Source organism: Ursus maritimus, unplaced genomic scaffold (assembly GCF_017311325.1).
Source record: "Ursus maritimus isolate PB19 unplaced genomic scaffold, ASM1731132v1 scaffold_11, whole genome shotgun sequence".
Taxonomy (NCBI): Eukaryota; Metazoa; Chordata; class Mammalia; order Carnivora; family Ursidae; genus Ursus; species Ursus maritimus.
The window spans coordinates 53,553,401-53,575,067 of NW_024423453.1; the positions used below are offsets into that span (position 1 = coordinate 53,553,401).

At 33.2% G+C, this 21,667-nt stretch overlaps 1 protein-coding gene across 1 annotated transcript in view; it reads right to left on the bottom strand.

Annotated features, from left to right (window-relative positions):
* SPOCK3 (SPARC (osteonectin), cwcv and kazal like domains proteoglycan 3) overlaps window positions 1–21,667 on the bottom strand; it is a 300,892-nt gene that overhangs the window by 168,200 nt on the left and 111,025 nt on the right. The window contains exon 3 of the mRNA XM_008685615.2: window positions 5,350–5,473. Coding sequence (XP_008683837.2) covers window positions 5,350–5,473 — 124 coding nt within the window. The remainder of the gene's footprint in view (window positions 1–5,349; window positions 5,474–21,667) is intronic.

Here is a 21,667-nt window from a genome sequence, read left to right on the forward strand (position 1 = left end):
CAAAAAAATCCTAAAGGGCAGGGAATTGAGTTTTGTAAAAATTAAATAATATTCTACCCATAAGGCTGTCTTTTAGATTCTTGCTACATTTTAAGTAAAAATTTAGGAATTCACTTATTTCCCAACAACTGAAAACAACAGAGGTTGCATTTTGTGTTTCAATATATGCTGAGGGGGTAGGAATTGGGAGTGTTGGAAGCCAAATCAATGTAAGGGCAGGAAAGCTTTTCTGACAATTAGAACTCCCCACAAATATAGACATTTATCTCACAGAACATGATATCTTATCAGGCACCAGCATGTTGTGTAGAAGTTTGTACTAGATGTCCTATTGAGTTCCTTTCAAATCTCAGATTTTATGATAAAGTTCAGTCATATTATTTCCTCTAATGTTCAGTGGTTTTATAAGCGCTTCTCCCAGTAAATGATTCTGTTAACATGCTGGAGTGGTAATTTTGATCAAGTTGGCATACCTAAGCCAAAAGTACAACCTAGCCTACAGTGAAAAGCAGTTCAAATAGGAACAGTATCTATTTCTCCCAGCATAAAATTATCTCAGCTTAGACAAAGTATTCAGAGGAAGGTACATCGGATCATTAAATACTAAATATTAATAGATACAACACATCAAAATGGTGAGGTGTCAAGAAACTTTTTATCTTTTACAATGTACAGAGGGCTACTAGAATTAGCAACTATTATTAAGAGAAAGTAATAGAATGCCTCAAATATGGAAAAAATAAAGAAAAATAAGACATAACAGTATGTTGAAACAAAATGGAATTTTCTCAAGATGCAACAAAAAGTAAATGCTTCCCCATCAATGTTATTGTTGTTCTAGTTTATTTAAACAATAAGAATTCAAAAGTAATCTGTAGGGATGCAAGAATCTGAAGGGATACAACAGTGGTTCTCGAGTATGCCCACACATAAAAATCACCCAAGGAGGGGTGTCTGGGTGGCTCGGTCAGTTAAGCATCTATCCTCAGCTCAGGTCATGACCCCAGGGTCCTGAGATCAAGCCCCACATAGGGCTCCCTGCTCAGCAGGAGCCTGTTTCTTCCTCTCCTCCCCACTTGTGCTTTCACACTCTATCTCTGTCACTATCTGTCTCTCTCCCTTAAATAAATACAATCTTAAAAAAAAAAAATTATCCAAAGGCTTTTCAAATTTAGATTCACAGGATCCAACCCCATACCCATTTAAGTAGCATGTCTGTAGCCAGAGTTGGGAGCTTCAGTATAAAATGGTTAAGCTTTCTACTTGCCTTCCCTGAACACACACACACACACACACACACACACACACACACACACACACACAATTTCTTATAAACAATGTTAATTCCTAAAGAATTCACCATTATTAAGTCCAATTGCCAAGCAGTGCACAACTAAGTATGAAAAAAAAAAAAAAAGTTCAAAATCATCCAGTGTGTTGTCCCCAGGGAGTTTATATTACCGATGCTATGCTGAGTTCTAAAACATTAATATTATTTATTGACTTCTGCCCAGCAAATGTAGTATCCATTTTACACAACTCAGTGACAAATATATCCATGGTCTAATATGGATGCTGTATTGGAGAACAATTCCTAATTCTTACTGAAGCAATACAATCAAGATAGACTTTGCCTGAAGTAAAGAAACAAAGACCTTTATCTTTTGTGTCAATTTCAGGAATGATTACCTCTCAAATAACCTTGAACACACTTATATTTTGATTTTTCTGGCATGGCTGCATTTAAAAGAATTCAGAAAACATTTGTTCTTTTAAAAAGAAAGATGGACCAGTCTTCTATAAAAAGTGTCAATCGTTTTTTTTTCATAGGAAAAAAATCAGATGTTACAAAAATAGTTCTTATGAAAAATCACAAAAGTTCCAATATTTTTTTCAAGTAAATCAATTTTTTCATAATTTTTCATCCTTCCTTTGTCTTTTTGTGTACATTTTTAAAATACTTTGCTGAGGATTTCTAGCAGACAAGCTGATAAGTCGAGAGCTTGAACTCCAATAAAATAAATATTCCAAATTGGTCACACTGTGTGATGAAATGTACTTTCCAAAATTATATCTTAGTTAGGGTATTTGACTAAAGTCTTCCTTTGGATACCTTGTGATAGCCTCTTTTTCACCCCATACCTCAACTCCTGCACCTATTGTATTTTGTAATGACCTCATCTCCAATTAAGTTGTACAGTGGAAACATGATTTCTAACTTCCTCTCCATAAAGTGAGCTGAAGGTAATGAGGAAACATTGTGGATCTAAAATAGAATCTGAAAGAAAATTATTTGTAGTAGTAAAACAAACACACAACTGTATATGCAAGGGAGCCAAAATACGGAAAGATGACAGGAAGACCCAGAGAACAGGACTGGGCTTCCGCCCTGGACGTAAGGTCCCACGCTCTGGGCTGATAGTACCGGGCTTCTGGCCAACATTGAACATTTCGGGAATACTTAGTTGAGGGATTGGAAACCTCAGGTAAGGAGTTTCAGGGACCATACTAACCCTAGAACTTGGAGTTCACCATTCCTATGAATGCAAATGCCCATGAGTCCCCCAAAGCTGTTTAAGTCTCTCCCTGTCAGAATTTGCTAAGCCTATTGACAAAGTTGAGTAATATAAGACCCAAAATATATATCAGTGACCCCTGCACCAATCTTCTACTTACATGTGGTAAGTAGATGCAGGAGAAAAAATAAAATTACCATTTCAAGAAGGCCTCTGTGGTCTTTATTCTTGATCCAGTATCTAAATAGCCTAGGGCAATACTTTGTCTTATAGAAAAAAGAAGAAAAAAAAAAAAAGGTAAGGGCCTTATTCTGAATTTCAAATTCTATAAACTTCTAAAAAGTATTATTAAGAATCATTTAATAGAAGTTCTTACTGGGCTAAGATCTCCATTTACTTTGCACTGTTTTATACAGCTCAGCCTCACTGCTCTGAGTATTGGTGGTCCAAAGTGGAAAAATCACCACGTTAAATTAGAATCAACAGAAATGAGGATGGTGATTTGGGACTTACTAAAAGCTCATATTCATTTGAACCACGTTCTTTTCGCTTTTTTTTTTTTTTTTTGTCAACAAGACATGTATTGAAAGTGATATGTATGCAAATAAATATTAAAATAATAAAGCAATATTTATTATTCAATGGATTACTCAGAATGGTTACAATTCAATAGATTACTTAGAATGGTTTTATTAACAATATTCATAAAATCATATGATTTGTAAGTTGGGGGGGTCTTCAAGGGTGCTTAGTAAAAAAGAAGAAGAGTGGGAAAACCCCACAGAATTGGAAATACATGTGAATCAATCTCCTTATAATAGGTATATTTAATCTTGGATGGGAATATGATTGTATTTCTCCAAAATCATCAAGCAAGTCCTCCTGTATGGTTCCAAAAGGAAGAAATCATTCATGATTATAACTTTGTGTTCTGTGAAACTAAATTCAAGAAACTGATCATCCACTAGGAGCATCCTTAAGAGATCCCCTTAAACAGGTGGTAGACTAATGTTAGCACACTCCAGGGACACCCTGGACATAAACATACTAGTACCTCCACCACATCTACTTCTAATTTTGAAGAAAGACAGGCTTATCCTAGCTAGATGCCAGTAAAAATTACAGTCCCTCCCTTGATTCAACCTGTTCAGTCATCAGTGTTCATCAAGTACAATTAAGATTAAAACTTGCTTGCCATGTAGCTCTACCCACCAATCTGAATATTACAACTGCAACCTTCGTTGTCATTGAATAAATCAGTATCATGATTTACACATTATCATGTAGGATTTGATAATATGAGATAGATTCATTCTCCCTTGTGCCAAAAACATGAATTTTCTTAACTTGCAAAGCTGAGACTCTAGACCATGATGAATGCACCAAGATCAAGGTCATACTGAAATGACCAGTAAAATTCTCCATTCTCTCCTAGCAATACACACCTTTAAAACCTCAGCAAATTAGCACATTTCAGGAACGATTACCTCTCAAACAACCTTGACCACACTTATATTTTGATTTTCACCAAGATAACACAGTACTTAGCACCAAATAAGTACTATGCATCTATTTATTGACTGAATGAGTCTATCTTATTATTGCAGTGCTATTGTTAAAATTAATGATTATAAATGCAAGTGAAACTTGCGAGGACATATTTACTAGGAGAAGGGATGGTTCATAAAGAGGTATCTACAAAACAAAATGTTCATGTAGCTAAATATTTTTGGAACTCCCCTTGCAGTAAGCAAACTCAGATATGAACTGAGGTAAAGTTACTTTGTAGTTTTCATGTATTGATGTGAATATTCATCTAGTTCCTTAATAAGATATTAATATGTTTAATAAAAGGGCAAGGTCCCACTGGAGACACGGTACAATATGCTACATTATCTTTTCTAAAAAAGATGTATTTTTTTTTAAGATTTTATTTATTTATTTGACAGAGATAGAGACAGCCAGCGAGAGAGGGAACACAAGCAGGGGGAGTGGGAGAGGAAGAAGCAGGCTCATAGCAGAGGAGCCTGATGTGGGGCTCAATCCCATAACGCTGGGATCACGCCCTGAGCCGAAGGCAGACGCTTAATCGCTGTGCCACCCAGGTGCCCCCCAAAAGATGTATTTTTGAAAAATCTAATTTCATAAATTTATCTGGCCCCAAAGTTTCATGTAAGAGCTTGTGAGCCTACACTCCATCCTGTCACATAATTAAAGACAACTTGTCAATGTCTTATTAGGTAAAGTTAATAAAATCTCCTATATATATGAATAATATGGGACACCACATAAAGAGGCAGAATAATGTAGAGGAGAGAACAGAGACACAAAATCAGAGATGGCAACACATCTTGGTTTCAATGTCAGTAAATATGTGAACTTTGCTATATCTTTCTGATATTTAGTTTTCTCATTTGTTAAAAGAATTTTTGGAGGTTTTCTAGTAATACTATAGGAAATAACATGAGATAAAAGAAGTAATGATAATGACAGATGGTAGCTGCTATTGCTGTTATAATGATAATAATTGTTAACATTATGGTATGACATGGTTACATTTCTGACCTCTTTCATAGTAGCAACAAAGGAAATGTTGCTTTTAATACTGGAGTGCTCAAAGTGTTCACAAATTTAGTATTTCAAATTTTAAAAATTCTGATATAGGAGAAACAAATACACATTATGTCAGATTCCAAACCCACGAGATTATTTGCATTGTTTTAGGAGCTATATAAATTATTTGGATGACTACATGGGAGAACTGATAATTTTATTCATTTAATAGTAAATACATATTACGTGTTTCATACAAAATGACTGTAATTGTCTTTACCTGAGAAGAGTAGGTATGGCCATCTGAACCACACACGGGGTTGGTATAGACCACCGGGCACTGCTTACAGGTGGATGATACGGGACCCCTCCATTGCTTATGGCCGACTCCTGCATCTTTCATGCTGTCAAACAACAACGATAACCATACTTAGTGCATTTTTTAAAATACATAAATTGATATTAACGTCATGACTTTTCTTCATGTCATTCCAACTCCTGAAGATAAATTATAATCTGTAAACTCCATGCTCATTTTCAATTTATTAATCAGTATGCATTCTTCATTATAATCTTTTATTTCATATATCAAGATTTTCCCATAAAAAATAAGAATATATTCCTTTGAAATATTCTGCTGGTCACATAGTTATGTGTCATGATGCAGATTTTTTTGTTTTAATCTGTAGCTGTGATGTGTTTTTGATAATCCCAGAAACAGAAGCAACAATTGCTTGGCAATAGAGAACTATTTCATGAAGAACAGTAACTGAAAAGAACACCAAATTCCTCAGGTATACCCAATGTGCCTGGAAATAAGAGATGCTTATTTTGAGAGAAAACAGCAATAAAGAACTTTCCAGCAATGACTAAAATTTAGAAAGCCAAATTAATAGGTTTAGTGATAGCCAATCCTCTTTTTTATTATATAGAAATACTTCAAAATAGATCCATTTTGAGGCTTTGATCTAGAATAACTTGGGAAAACCCATTCTTTTCTGTTACCTACACTTAGAATTATTTGTTTTTCCACTTTGATTAAACTGCTTATTGCTCTGCCTACTTGTGTGAACAATTTACGTACAGCGGGTAAAGTGCTAAGAATTAAGAAGCAAAGCAACAAGGAATCTATTCAAAAACATTCAATATTCAGAAATTCTTTAGTAAATCAGTACTCATTCTTATTCATTAAAATTGTTTATAGAGACAGTAATTTCATGTGTCTATTGTGATGAGAAAAGATGTTTTACGAGAAATATTTGCTTCTATTTCCTTTTCATTTTTGTCATGAATAAGTCAACCTACAAAAAAGTAATCCTGAAATACTATTAAGAAATATAGTATTACTTTTTATTATAGGGAAAGAAGTTCAAACTATGTGTTTCAAATTTTGATAAAATTTGGATGGACATTGAGAAAAGGTTTTTTATCTTCTCCCCCGCCCCAACCCTGCTTCTCTCAAAAATTTTTCATGAAACTATCATAGCTCTAAACATTTCTCTTTATTTCAATTTTGTAAATTTTGCCCAAAGACTACTTAAAATTTAAAATGTCTGGCCATAGAGTTCATGTCATAAGAAAAAAATGGGAAAAATAACCATGGGGCTATTACTGATTAAATAATTGGCACAGAATTCTAATGGGAATTAAACAATAACTGGAAAACTTGGAACATTATTACTCTATGCCATTTCAAACTTATAAATTACAGAAATAGAGCAGAGGGAAATAAAAAATGCATTCTATTCGCATTATTCTTTCACATTGTATAATCAAAATAAAGCATAAAATTATGCAATCAGGTACCTTAAGAGAATTATTACCAAGTTCAGTCTTTAGTTATCCTTATTCCCTTCAAAGCCAGCATTGCTTTCTTATTCCTAAAGTACATCAATAAAAATGGTATTTTTTATTTAAACTTCATCCTAGTTAGAATTTGCTGAAGTATCATCAACACTATAAACATTATAATGTTACATATATTTGTACCAGCATTTTGAATAGGAGTTGATGCCAAACTATGCCATTTCTAAAACCAGTAATTTACTTATGTTTATTTTTGAATAAATGCAGTAGATGAGGGTAAGCTAACCAAAATTCATATTTTAATATATACTATTCATACCATAACACCTGGAGAATGAACAGTGAATCATGAACATTTTATTATATTCAGTAAATCCAAAAGAAAGCACTTAGCATTTTGTCATCGTAAGACAGTCTTTACAGAATAGACTCTATATTTAACAAAATAGTCTAGAAAATTTGAGCCTAAATTTGAAATCTGAAATTCTAAATATAGTTTTATGTGTTCTTAAATCATCTCAGACTGATGTAATTTACACATGAAGAAAATGAATTATTTCATTTTCTGTTGAAAGACAAATTACACTTAAGCACATAAAGGTCAATATAGAATATACTTTTTCTAGCCATGTATTCATGTTAGAATTAAGGTATAAATACAAATGAATTTTTAGGAATCTTATTTGACTAAAAAATACTTCTACAAATTCATAAATTAATTAGCAATGTACTAACTGGAATCACCAGGTATAAACAGATAAGGCATGTACTTTCTTTTTTTCAAAAATCAAAACATCTATAATTGAAAAAAATAAAGGATTTACATGTGAAAACAAAATAAACAATATAACATGGTGGACACCAGAGGACAAATAAGCTATCGTTCACAAAGGCTTTAGGATTCTGAGCAATGCTGACCACTTCTAAAGGCAGGAGTTGGGCAAGTCTTTGCAAACATCTTGCTCCCCCTTAGCACTTAGTGCTTCACCTGACAGCTAGCCAAATATGGCATCTCTACTCACTCTATTCACCATGGAAGACATTTTTTTAAATAATTTTTATTTTGTTAAATTAGTTACCATATAGTACATCCCCAGCATGGAAGACATTTTTGCATCCCAGAGTCTACTTTACCAAAGTTGTCATGTGATTGAGAATTTGTTTAATTTGGTATCAGGAATGCTCCTCAGAAGTAACATTACTCACAATCTTGGTATTAAAATATTTGTCTTGTTCTTAGGAAAATTAGTGAGGTAGATGTTATAACTGAAAATGTCTCAGGTTTAATTTATTATCTATGTATTTATTATCTATAGATAGTAATTTACTATCTATATTATTATATATGTAATATATAATTACATATAAGTGGAGATTATCTTTTTTTTTTTTGATTTTTAATTACATTTTGAAGGTCCTATTTAAGGAAGAACAATTGTGCTTTAAGTGAGAGACAGTCAAGGAAGTCCAAGATGGGCAGCCAAAGATGGGCAGAGTGAAGGGCTTAGGAAAAGGCACAGCTGGCTCAGGCTATCGGAATGAGTGTCTGGCATCCATAGCAGGAGGAATGACATGTAAGAAACTACCATAAGCAAAAGCATCACTAGGCATATTATTTTGAGTATTCCAAATGTAAAAGATAGTTAACCTTTGAAAGTAAGCCTAATTTTTTGATATACCAAAAACAATTAGCAGTTAATTATTTTGAATTATTATCAAATGGGGCAATAAAATTTCCTCCCTTAATGAAGTACAAAATTCAATTATTTAGAATTATTTAGAAACTACTCTTTCAATGGCAACTCTGCTAGAATAAACTTCTTAAAGGTCTACCTTTAAAAGAACTGTTTTTCAAAAATACATACTTCAATTTTGAAGACTTGAGTTAAAAATTTATTTATTGACTTTACAATGGCATCCTATATGTGGCCATGATCCTTTCCCTTAAAGAGCAAAAAATTGTATTTTTGAACCCAAAGAATTGAAGCAATTGAATGATAATCTATGACAGATAAAAACAAGGATTTTTCTCAAAATCTTATTCAGGCACTAAGTTAGCTTCATAAGAATATACCTGTTTTTATGCTTCTAGTAGGTGGAAAATTAAATTACTCAAAAGAATTTATACTATAGCTAGTGCTCCTTTACATGACTTATTTTGAGGCAGTTGAGTTGTACCATCTTATTACCTGAGCTGTCTCCTGTGCTCCTGATTTACCTTTCACTCTGGTCTTCAGTGTTGAGACTCAAAGCAGCAGTCACACATGAAAGCTCAACAGTCTCTTATTTTTCTAATAACTACTATGTTAATTACTGCTACATCTGTTTATTCAATTATGGTCTATTTGGTTTTCTGTTTAGTTAATCATGTTGTGCCTTTTAACAAGATAATTTGAACACAATGTCCACGTTTTAGGATTTACATTGATTTTGGAAAGAGCACAAATGATGCTACCAAAATGGTTATAGCAGGAAAAAAAAAATCTTGATTTAATTTTTATACATGACCATGTCATTAATCAGTTTTGACAAGTCAGTAACCTCCCTGGGTCTTAATTTCTTCCCTTACATGATGCTAAGCTTCATCAGTATGGGTCATTTGATCTTGAGCATTCCATGAGCCTATAAATCTTTAATAAAATTACTTATACAAAGACACTCAAAAATTAGAAGCATAGACAGTGCATAAGCACCATATGTTATGATTTTAGAGCTTGACAGTGTTACCAAGTAAAACAAATATATCATTATGGTGTAAAGGATGATGTTGAGTGGAGCAAGAGACAGGCTGGAATGCTGAAGGTGTAAACTTCAGCTATCTCAAGGTAGCAAATGAAAGTAGGAAGCCCAGTCTTGTGATAACTAATGAAAGAGGGAAGATAAAACATGGCAGTAATTTCTATGAAAGTAAACCTAAGAATTAAAGGATACTCGTATTATAATATCAAAAAGCATCATCAATAAATGATAAAAATAAAAAATGTATCATATTTATACGGTAAATAATTATATATTTTGTCTACAACTCTGTAGTTCCTAAATCTGACATCACACATAATTAATCCTCATTTCTTTAGGCCATAAATATGCAAGCAGGAAAAAATGCCAATTTATTTATTATATATTTACCTTAGGAGGGGAATCATCAGTATTCAAGTCTTAATTCCTTATGTGTATTTGCTTCTTTCTATATGCACTTAAATTAACTTTGTTTCAATGAAAGAATTTTATTCTAATCTGATAAAATGACATTCAAGTGAACACAGATATTCTGTGAATATCTCAGCTGAGGACAGCCTGATGTGACGTATTTCTTGTCTGGTTAATACACCTAACACTTTATTTCCCTTGAGCAGTCAGTTTTTCAAGTTCTGCCAGACTTGTGGAAGAATTCTTACTTAAGACACAACTAACAACTTATGATTCATTCCCTATTGGCCATAACTCTTCAAGAATCAAGGCTTTCCTTATTACTTTTTTTTTTTTTTTTTGCCATGCGTCTTAGAAAAGGACAGATGGTATTAGCAAGTGCAGGAAATTATCTTTTAGGGCAGACAATTATGTGAAATTTCAAAAGTCCTATACAGAATGCATTAAAACTGTAGTGGCCACTATTTGCTTCCCGTGATTTTTGTACTGTGTGTGATAGTAATTTAAGCAATGAATCAAGGCATAAGCAATCAATTTTAATTTTAAGTAAAAAGATATATTCTACAAATACAAAACAAACATTTATTTATATGAGAAAACATTATTAACTATAGCTGCTAAACTATACATATTAAAAATAAATTGGCATAGTTTATTCTGCAATATGAGGAGAAACTCTACTTGTTCCTTATATATTACAAAGAACTAAGATTCATAGAAAAAGCTCACTTACAGATGTATTTCAAAATTCAGTACTAGGAGTAATTAATAAAATGTATCTTTAAAAACTATTCGTAGCATAAATTGAATGCATTCTAAAAATTGATCATAGTAATAAATTCTTATCATGAACTGTATTTACCAAATCAACTTATACAGTAGTGTTGCCAGAAAATCAAAGTAATTAGTGATTTAGAGAGCATAATTTTTACAGAGTAATAAAATTAAACATCAGAATTTAGACTTTAAAGAGCTGTGGATAATTTATAATATTCCAAACCTTCTTTGAACAAATCTTAAAATAATATTGTAGAGTTATATTGCTACTTAAGTAGCATACAATTTAAGTGAGGTTTATTTCAACAACCAGTATATTTGAACATAGATCTTGTTAACACAATAAACCAATTAGTGAGGCTAATTTCCTGTCAAAGGATGTTTCCCTGACTTTACTTTAAAGCTATGTTATCATTGTGAGATTTGAATCATGGACAAGTTACGATAATTGAGTGATGTAGTCCATCAAGTAATTTTTTATTAAGCAGTGAGCATATTCACAATTATTAAAGACATCAATGAACAACTTCAAATTTCAATATAGACAGTACTATAAATGACACTTATAATCTCTTTCTCAATCTGATCCCCAATAGACTGAATGAGTAATAAAGGTTTAAAATGTATAAAATGTAGATGACGTCAAATCCAGATTGTAGTCCGTACTGTTTCCACATAATTAATTTCAAACATCATTTTAATTACTAAAGCTCTCTTTATTTAGCTACGCAAAAAGTATATTCAACTGCAAAGGATCTTGATTGTGTAAGATTTAGTCATTGGTGGAGTTATTATGGATTAGAAATGTCCATAAATCTACTTCCAGCAAAATACAGATCAACAGATTGGGAATTCACAATCTTGAGTATGATAAACCAATTACCTAATTATCAAGTATGTATAAATGTATTCATTGGAAGAAGAGCTGGAAAGTTATTTTTCGTTTTCAAGCCAATAAAATTTCATCAAACAATATTTTAGAACTGAGTCAAGTACTCACACAAATTAAAGGTTAGGTTTTCATGTGTGTTGATAGTCTATTACATGCTAGACTCATATATTACAGTAATATCTATTATTTTAGCAATCATATACAATATGTGTTAGTCTTCAAATTCTTTTTTTTTTTTAAGATTTTTTATTTATTTATTCAACAGAGATAGAGACAACCAGAGAGAGAGGGAACACAAGCAGGGGGAGTGGGAGAGGAAGAAGCAGGCTCATAGTGGAAGAGCCTGATGTGGGGCTCGATCCCAGAACTCCGGGATCACGCCCTGAACCGAAGGCAGATGCTTAACCGCTGTGCCACCCAGGCGCCCCTAGTCTTCAAATTCTGAAGCTAGAAATAGAGAGTTGGAGGGAGCTTAATTATCTTGCTCAAGTTTCTAGCACTTATAATTACAGATATGGACTACCAGTGTTCAATTTTTTTTTACTTTATCACTAATGTTTTCCTTGCTATGATGTGCATATGAAGTTTTAAATGTCATGGAAAACCACATTCCCTATTTCATAAATTTCTATGTCTGTTTTACTTAACGGGTGAAAAATGACAATTACTTCAAATTTTACTTTAAAAAGGATCTAGACCAATAAATGTTGTCTAGAGAACATATCTGGCTGATTAAAACAGAAATTTTTATACAGTTCAATAAATAATATATCACCATATATGTGATTCTGATTTAGGGAATCAATACAAATATTAATTTACTAATACATGAATTGGTTCTATTTAATTTGTATTGACAGGTGTAATTTCATTCCAGACATGAGAATGTTTACAAAGTCTAGCTTCCAATATTTAAAACAATAATTCATAAATTCCTTTGTTTTTTCAATTATTAATGTTCATCAAAAAGCAAGGTTTTAAACATTAACTACATTATTACTTTAACATGATGTCGTTCTACAGTGCCAGCACTGAGCAAAGTCTGAACTAAGATTTGAGGTCACAAGAATGGGTGACTCTTAAAGATCAAGGAGATTCTATATTTGGAAAAAAACATATTCACATTTTTAAAATAACAATGACAGATATGCAACTTAAAAAGAAAAGTATCTACTAAAAGAATATGACTAAGAATATAACATTTATCAAGAGACATGAAAAAATATTCTGTGTGATCAAATATGTCTTATTTTGTTCTTTTTAATTTGTTTTTAATTTGAGTATAGTTGAAACACAATATTAGATTAGTTTGAGTTGTACCACATAGTGGTTGAACATGTTTATACATTATGCTATGTTCCCCACAAATGGAGCTATCATCTGTCAACACACAGCACTATTACAGCATCACTGACCGAATTCCCTATGCTGTGCCTTTTGTTCCTGTGACTTATTCATTCTATAACGGGAAGCCTATGACTTCCACTTCTCTCCACGCATTTTGCTCATTTCCCCACCTCCCTTCCTTCCAGCAATGATCAGTTTGTTCTTCGTATTTATAGGTCAGACATTTTTTCTTTGTTTGCATATCCATTTGTTTTGCTTTTTAGATTCCATGTGTGAGTGAAACCATATGGTATTTGTCTTTCTCAGTCTGACTTAATTCAGTTGGTATAGTACCCTCTAGATCCACCCATGTTATTGCAAAAGGCAAGATTTCATCATTTTTTAAGCTGTGCAATATTCCATTATATATGGCAAGATTTCACTCTTTTTTGTGGCTGACCAGTATTCCTATACATATACGCCAAGTTTTCCTTATCCATTCATCTATGGATACATTGCTTCTGTATCTTGGATATTGTAAATAATGCTGCAATATACACGGTTGTGCATACATCTTTTCAAATAAGTGTTTTTGTTTTCTTTGGGTAAATAATCAGTCATGGAATTACTGGATCATATGGTATTTCTATTTTTAATATTTTGAGGAACCTCCATATAGTTTTCCAAAGTACGTATACCAATGTGAATTTCTACCAACCATGTATGAGGGTTCCTTTTTCTCCACATTCTCATCAACATTTGTTATTTCTTCACCACATTCTCACCAAGATTTGTTATGTCTGTTTGATTCCATGCCCATGAACTGGAAGAATTAATATTGTTAAAATGCCCTTACTACCCAAAGCAATCTACAGATTCAATGCAATCATTATCAAAATACCAACAGCATTTTTTACAGAATTAGATCAAATAATCCTAAATTTGGATGGAACCACTCAACACCTGAAATAGCCAAAGCAGTCTTGAGAAAGAATAACAGGCTGGAGGTATCACAATTCCAGCTTTCAAGAAATACTACAAAAGTGTAGTAATCAAAACAGTATGGTACTGGCACAAAAACAGACACGTAGGTCAATGGAACAGTATAGAGGGCCCAAGCATAAACCTGCATTTATATGATCAGTTAATCTATGTCAAAGGAGGCTAGACTATACAATACAGAAAATACAATTTTTTCAATAAATAGTGCTGGGAAAACTGGACAGCTACATGCAAAAGAATGAAACTGGGCCACTTTCTGACATCATACACAAAAATAAACTCAAAATGGATGAGAGACATAAATATAAGAAGTTGAGAAGAACTTGAAGCCATAAAAATCCTAGAAGAGAACAGAGGCAGTAATTTCCCTGACTTTGGTCATAACCACATTTTTCTAGATATATCTTCTGAGTCAGGGGAAACAAAAGCAAAAATAAACAGAAAGCTTCTTTACAGCAAAGGAAACGATCAACAAAATGAAAAGGCAGAAGATATTTGCAAATGACATATCCATTAAAAGGGTTAATATCCAAAATACATGAAGAATTTCTACAACTCAACACCCAAAATGTGTCTTGATTATGAAATATCCTTTTGATTTTGTTTGTTTTTCTAAACAGAAGGAAATATTTTTAGCTACTCTTCAACAAAAAGACCTGACAGCTTTTGCAGAAGCTTTCAACAATTAAATACCACATTTTATTTAAGGAAACAGTCACTAAAGTTCATTCAAAGTTCAGGGAAGGAAAACAGCTTTTTCTTCATGTGTTGTTTTTATGAAAGTCATTGTTATTGACCTCTGCTTTGCTTACTGCTTCATTGGAAAAGGAAAGTCATAGAAATAGGAAAGGAGAAAGAAGTTACCATGTTGTGCTTGAGTCTGATTTATAGGCTGAGAGAAAGGGTAAGAGCACAAAGCTTTCACTATGCATTAGCTCTTACATTAGCTCTTATTTTTCAAGTAAACTAATTAATAAAATTAAAAAGAAAGTATGGAGTTTTTGACTCCATAGTATTTTTCTCTATTTCAGATTTTATTCAATTCCTGTCCTGAAAACACATACTCCTTTTCTTTTTTTTTTTGAAAGCATATACATCTAAGTAGGTGTTGACTCCTTCCGATGTAATAAAGAATAGAATCAGATATGCCAGACAAGGACATTTTCAAGAGACATCCCAGTAATGTGTTCGATATCTACAAGGTTATGGGAAAGGCCTTTTAAACAGTTTTATTATTTTTATTTATAAAATATTATGACTTATAGTTACAGCTACTGACCATGTCCTAGGAACTGAATTAGGCATTGTTACAACCCTATCACTAGCTCACCTGATAACTTGTATCTTCTAAGCTGTAAATAGTAGCCATGCACCCTTCTAAATATTGTCTATTGATTTATTCATGAATATACCTGATAATGTGTCCAGAAAGTATTTTACAATCTGAAGGTACCAGGTGGGTAGAGTCATTGAATTCATAGATCTCACAATTCGTTTGGAGACAAAAAAGATGAGCATAGCTTGCAATGAGGTTTTCCTATGGTCCAACAGGTAATAAGGACAATTTAGAACTTATATGGCCAACTTCCTACTCATGTTTGAGGTCCACAAAATATTTTACGACTCTCTAAGCACACTTTTGCCACCTGTTTGGTATCCCACCTATTCCCTTTGTAACTTATACCTTTTATTTACTTATCAGTTATATTCTAACAGCCATCCATATGCTTATCTTTCTCATTTAACCCAGAATTACTCATGCTTCCCTAGTTCTGAGTCTCTATTTTGCCCCCATGACATCTGCTAAGTCATCAGGAGACATAGTAATGCCTGATATCTATTTCTATCCTATTTCTGCTATTTCTTCTAGCTCTGAGTTTGGGAGACAAAGAGCCACTTTTAGCAAACGCCTACCTTTTGTGGCTTAAACATACTTTTAACTTCTGTTGAGTCACACCATTTACAAGCAAGCAGCTGAGCAGCAACAGAGGTCATCTAAATCACAGCATGGGATTGTATATAAATCGAATTTAAGCACAGCATCCTCTGGAGTCACCATACCAAGCAATCACATTCAACCTATGTGCTATTTGCTTACTCACATTCCTGATTTTCCTTTGGTTGGATCATGCTTCCAGAAATAGAGTTTCCAAAATTTGAGAATGTATTTGTTTCCTATGTTTGCTGTAACACATCACCACAAACTTTCCGGTTTAAAACAACAGAAGTTTAATCTCTCATAGTTATGGAGGTCAAAAGTTCAAAATCAGTTTCCCTGGACTAAAAATCAAGGCATTGGCAGAACTACCCTCTCTTGGGGAGCTCTAGGTGTTGGCTGTCATTCCTTGGCTTGTGACCCATCTCTCTCTGCTCCATCTTCAAAGTGTATAATAAATTAATTTTTATTGTGTCATACCACTGGAATTTGAGGGTAAAGCTGCTAAACATAATACAGCCATAAATAACAGATATTTAAAAAACATAGACATGTTAATATCTAAAACACATCTCATTTTAACATAGTAAAAAAGAATAGGGTAGAAAGTAACTCCTAGTCTTTGTTTCAAATCTGACGTCAATTCCACTATTCTAAGTAGAATTTACTTTTATTTATTTATTTATTTTTTATTAAAGATTTCATACATCTATTTTTCAGAGGGAGAGCAAGCACACAAGCAAGAGGAGTGGCAGGCAGAGGGAGAAGCAGGCTCCTCACTGAGCAAGGAGCCCGACTCAGGAATCTATCCCAGGATCGTGGGATCATGATGTGAGCTGAAGGCAGACACTTAACCGACTGAGCCACTCAGGTGTCGCTCTAAGTACAATTTATTTTAAAAAAACAGTTGTTAACTTCTCTAAGTTCCTCAAGTATAGATCTGCTATCTTGGACTTAAAAGTGTGAAGAAATAAAGAAAACAGAAATGTCATTCTCAGCAAAATATATGTTGAAGTCAATATCATGCTTGTGAATTTCCTAATATGCAAGAGGAGAGTTTGAAAATCCATTCTATTTTAGGATAAGTAATATAAATCACATTAAAGCATTTAAGTTATTTTTTACAATTCATTTTAAGCACGTGTGCAAGTATGTCTCAATCCTACTGATAAATCATATAACATTTTTCTTCTCAAAGTTCCACACATCAATTTACACAATCACATGAGTGAACGATTAGGAGACAGATTTCCTTTCAAAGTTTAGGGTTTTTTTTTATGGGAAGATTATTGTTCAAATAGCATCTCTATCATTGTCATCAAGAGAAAATAAATTATGATATAATAATCCCTTTGGTGAAGCTAAATTTTACAAACCCTTAGATTGGAATGAAATGCAGATGTTGAGTAATTGGTGAAGCTTTACTAAATATAGAACATGAGAAGAAATTAAAATGTGGTTTATGAATTATTCATTGAGTTTTGTATTCAATAACCACGAGAACCCTGTGGGTTCTTCGGATCCTGTCGGCATACGAGCCACACAGCATGCATGGTCACATCTGCAGAACTTCAGATTTCTCGAGGATATGAGGAAAATTACACATCTTTTAACAGAAAATTGTGACCTTTGGCATTTGCTTCAGGCTACATTCTCCAGATATCATTTGAAATAACTTTATGGAAAGGTTTTGAGATCTGTTTCCTCTAATGAACTATTTGAACTTAGTTTTCAGACTTCTGTCCTTGACGGAATTTTAAAATGCTGCCTTCATTTCCATGCAGCCCAACAGCTGGTAAGAGATATTTTAACTTCTGCCGTGTCCCTGTGATCTCTGACCTCTCCCTCTAAGTGGCATCAGAAGAAACTAACAACAGGCATTTATGTCACAATTATTTTCAGACTTATAAAAAAAATTCTCAACTTCTATTTTAATAATTTAGTAACTAATAGGGACTGTGCCTGGGTGGCACAGTCTGTTTAGTGCCGGACACACGTCCTGATCTCAGGGTCGTAAGGTCAAGCCCCGAGTCAGGCTCCATGCTCACCCGAGTCTGCTTAAGTTTCTCTCTCCCTCTCCCTCTGATCCCCACAACCCATGTTCTCTCTCTCTCAAATAAATTAATAAATCTTTAAAATAATAATAATAAATTTAATAATGAACTGTTCCCTCAAATTTTGTAAAAATACCCTCTTGGATTATATTTAGAGGGGCAATAACCCTATTGAACCTACACGTACAATTTTTTATCCAGTTTCAAATACAGTTCAATTAAGACATTACATTTTTCACTTACAATACCTTGCTTATAAAATGCAATGTTCTTTCCTTTCCCTACTTATATCTATATTCAAGTATCAAGAGCAAGCAGTTATTTACTATAGCAACTCAATGTTAATAATGCCATGGAATTTGCTAAAAATATGGGTCCTTCAATGTTTTGTGTGGAGCAATGTCAACTCTGTGCCCAAGGTTAATTAACCAACCTCTTCAATGGTGAGCCCAGAGGAGGCACCAACGGTTGGGGGAGCTACAACACAGGAGCCCCTAGGCATTCCTCCTGGCATGCCTCCTGAACTCTGGTATAGCGTGGTAATGATGGAGCTGCAGACTTCTTCAGTGCTTTCTTCTGATGTTCAAATTCTTCCTCCTCTGCTGTCTGGTTGATGATTTCATTATACTTGTCAAAAATCTTTTTGTCCTCACCATTCATATTGCTTTGAAGTTTCTAGTCTGTCTTTAGATTGAACATTTGATCAGATGCGAAAGGAGAAAAATTTAGAATGATTTCATTTCAAGCTTTATAGTGCTTAAATCCCTTAAAATAGGTGTAAGGTGGCCTGTGGCAGTGGGTGGTAAGTTCCCCAAAGAAGGATCCAATATGTATTTCATAGCTGCAAGTCATGAAAAGAATGCCTAATAAGAGATTCAGATAGACACTGTGGGATTCATTATGTGCAGAAATAGTATAGGAAGGTACCAAAGAGGTAATTTTTTATAAGAGTGCTTTGTAACCTTGACCAGTAAAAATAGCCCATAAGGTTAAAACAAAAACAAGCAAACAAAAAACCTCCTTGGACTACCATTTGATAGAGGTCATACTTTGGTCCATTGAGAAATTATATAATGACATAAGGCAATTTTTTATTTTGTTAGTCATGATGTTTTGGGGGAAACGATGCCAATATTTTGTGTTGTATATGTAATATGTATAAGCCTTGTAGTAACTCCATAGCCTCCAAGGCATTCAGCGCCATCAAGTTAAAAAATTCTGAAGGAAGAGATTCTTATATTATGAAATAAATTGATGTTGGTGAGCCGAGTTCTTTGTGTAGACAGGGTCACATTTATATACAATAAATATTTCACTATTGCAAGTTAAGTTCCAATGAAAATTTTTGCCTGCATCACTTGAATGATAAATGACCTTATATAATTGGTTTAAAGATTCTTGATGAAAATGGTACAGGATTGCTGTGTTATAAGTTGCTGAAAATAAATATAATTTTCTTTATAATTTTGGTTTCATTTCCTTCTATTGTTAATTTCTATTTTCCCCTTAGCATTTCTCTATTTGTGTTGAATACATCTTTAAAAAAATAATTCCAAAATCAAAATTAGAGAGGGATGAGCAAGGGATTAGATATAAAGGAAAAAGTGCTAAGGAACAATTAAGTTACCTTCTATTTAAGATTTATACACAATGGAAGAGTAGAATCTACAAACTTCTGTTAAAGATTCACTTATCTCAATAATGTTTTATTTTTCTTTATACTGACGAATCTGTTACTAATTGTTTTTAATGTTAGTTTTATGTTTAAAACATATTTCTGTGGTTGTTCTGGTTTGAATGGTTGGGATGGGGCCCTGAGAGCACTGGCTTAGAAGTGATTTTCTAATCCTTCCCAATGCAGGAAGGATAGATTCAATAGCAATTTGATAGATTTTTGTGCATTTTCTAAATCTTCACTTTATTCCTGGAAATGTCAAAGTGTGGAATTGAATCTTTCCTTTCCTAATTGTGTCCACATTGTAGATGCACAGTGATTGCCAACCAATATAATTAAATCACTCTTAACTTGTTTTTTGTTCTCTTTCTGAGCTAGAATCTTCCTTAGAAGATCTTAATAAGATAAACTGAAGGAACAAAGATATTTCAATAGTTTGAAAATCCTTATAGTGAGATTGTGATAGACAATCTCTATCTCTTGGTCAATTTTTCCTTTAAAAATCTGCTATTTCTATGTAGTTTCTTCATAAAAGCAAGAACTCTTTCTTTCCAAATATCTGTTTAGTTCCAGAGAGCTCTTAGGATGTGTTGCTTCATTTAAATACAACAGCAAGATTTATACCACGTCCCTTGCTCAACCGGAAAATAAGGGTCTCCATAGGAATATGTTTTTTCTTTCAAGCTGATCCCCAAACCACACCCCGGTTGAATTACTAGTCTAAGTCTATATAAGAACTAAGTCTCAAAAGATTTCAATATAATATTTGAAGTTGTTTAATGTATAAGGTGTACATCAGTTGAGTGAGAAAAATAATCTTTCCTAACTATGTCCACATTGCAGATGCACAGGGATTGCTGATCAACATCAATAATATGTTAAGAACTTTTCATTTAAAAAACAGCAAACTAAAAGATTTCAGCAAGGAATATGGACCATGATGCTCAGTTATAATTACACTTTTTGGGGGACATTTCCTAGTTTCTAGCTCTCTTATTCCTTAATTCTACACACTTTTTAAAAACTGAATCTGTTTACTGCTAGATAAATTTGAGTGAATTTCATTAGAACTTTTTTTTTTTTTTTTTTTTTTTTTTTTTTAGAACATGAGTGATATAATTATGGAGGAAATGTGTGATTTCTTTTTCTCAAAACAGTTGGAATGGAGGGGAGGGAGGACAGTAAACATTGAGTCCTAAACAGAAAGTAATAAATGCTTACATATATAAAAACTGTCAACATACCTCATTTACTATTAATGCTATATTTGTATAGGTTTTAAAATTTTTATTTGTTTGGGGGGGAGGGGCAGAAGGAGAAGGAGAGAGAAAAATCTCAAGCACGTTGCACGCCCAGAGGAGAGCCTGATGCGGGGACTCTATCTCAGAATCCTGAGATCACGAGCTGAGCCGAAATCAGGAGTCAGATGCTTAACCACTGAGTCACCCAGGTGCCCCTGTAGGTTTTTTTAAAATAACATTAATTCTAGTATTTATTATTATAAGAAACAAGTGTATTTATTGTATGTAGAAAGGAGCTATTCTCACAAAATTGACATGGTCCTGTTTAACATTCTCTCCTTGTAAAAAGGGACAATGACAGCCATAGTTCGATTGACAGCTCTTTAATAATTCTTCTGGCACCAACAAAATGAAAAAAAGAAAAGCAGACTTTCATGAGAGAAGATAAATCAAAGAAAAAAGACTCTAAAAAAATTACTGCATTATGAAAAGGTCAGACACTTAGATTAACATAGAAGGCACTTATGGAAAACATTTGCATTTCCTGTCAAGTGATCATAAGATGAAGTAGAGACAAGAAAGTTAACATGCATTATCCTATAAGACATGCTTCTATGAGATTTATTTTTGCCCCCAAACATCATATATTTGGTAAGATTTTGTTAAGATCACTTTTTAAAGTCTCTAATTAGATTTGCACTAAAAAATATAAATATGTCAACTTGTCACTTGCCAAAGA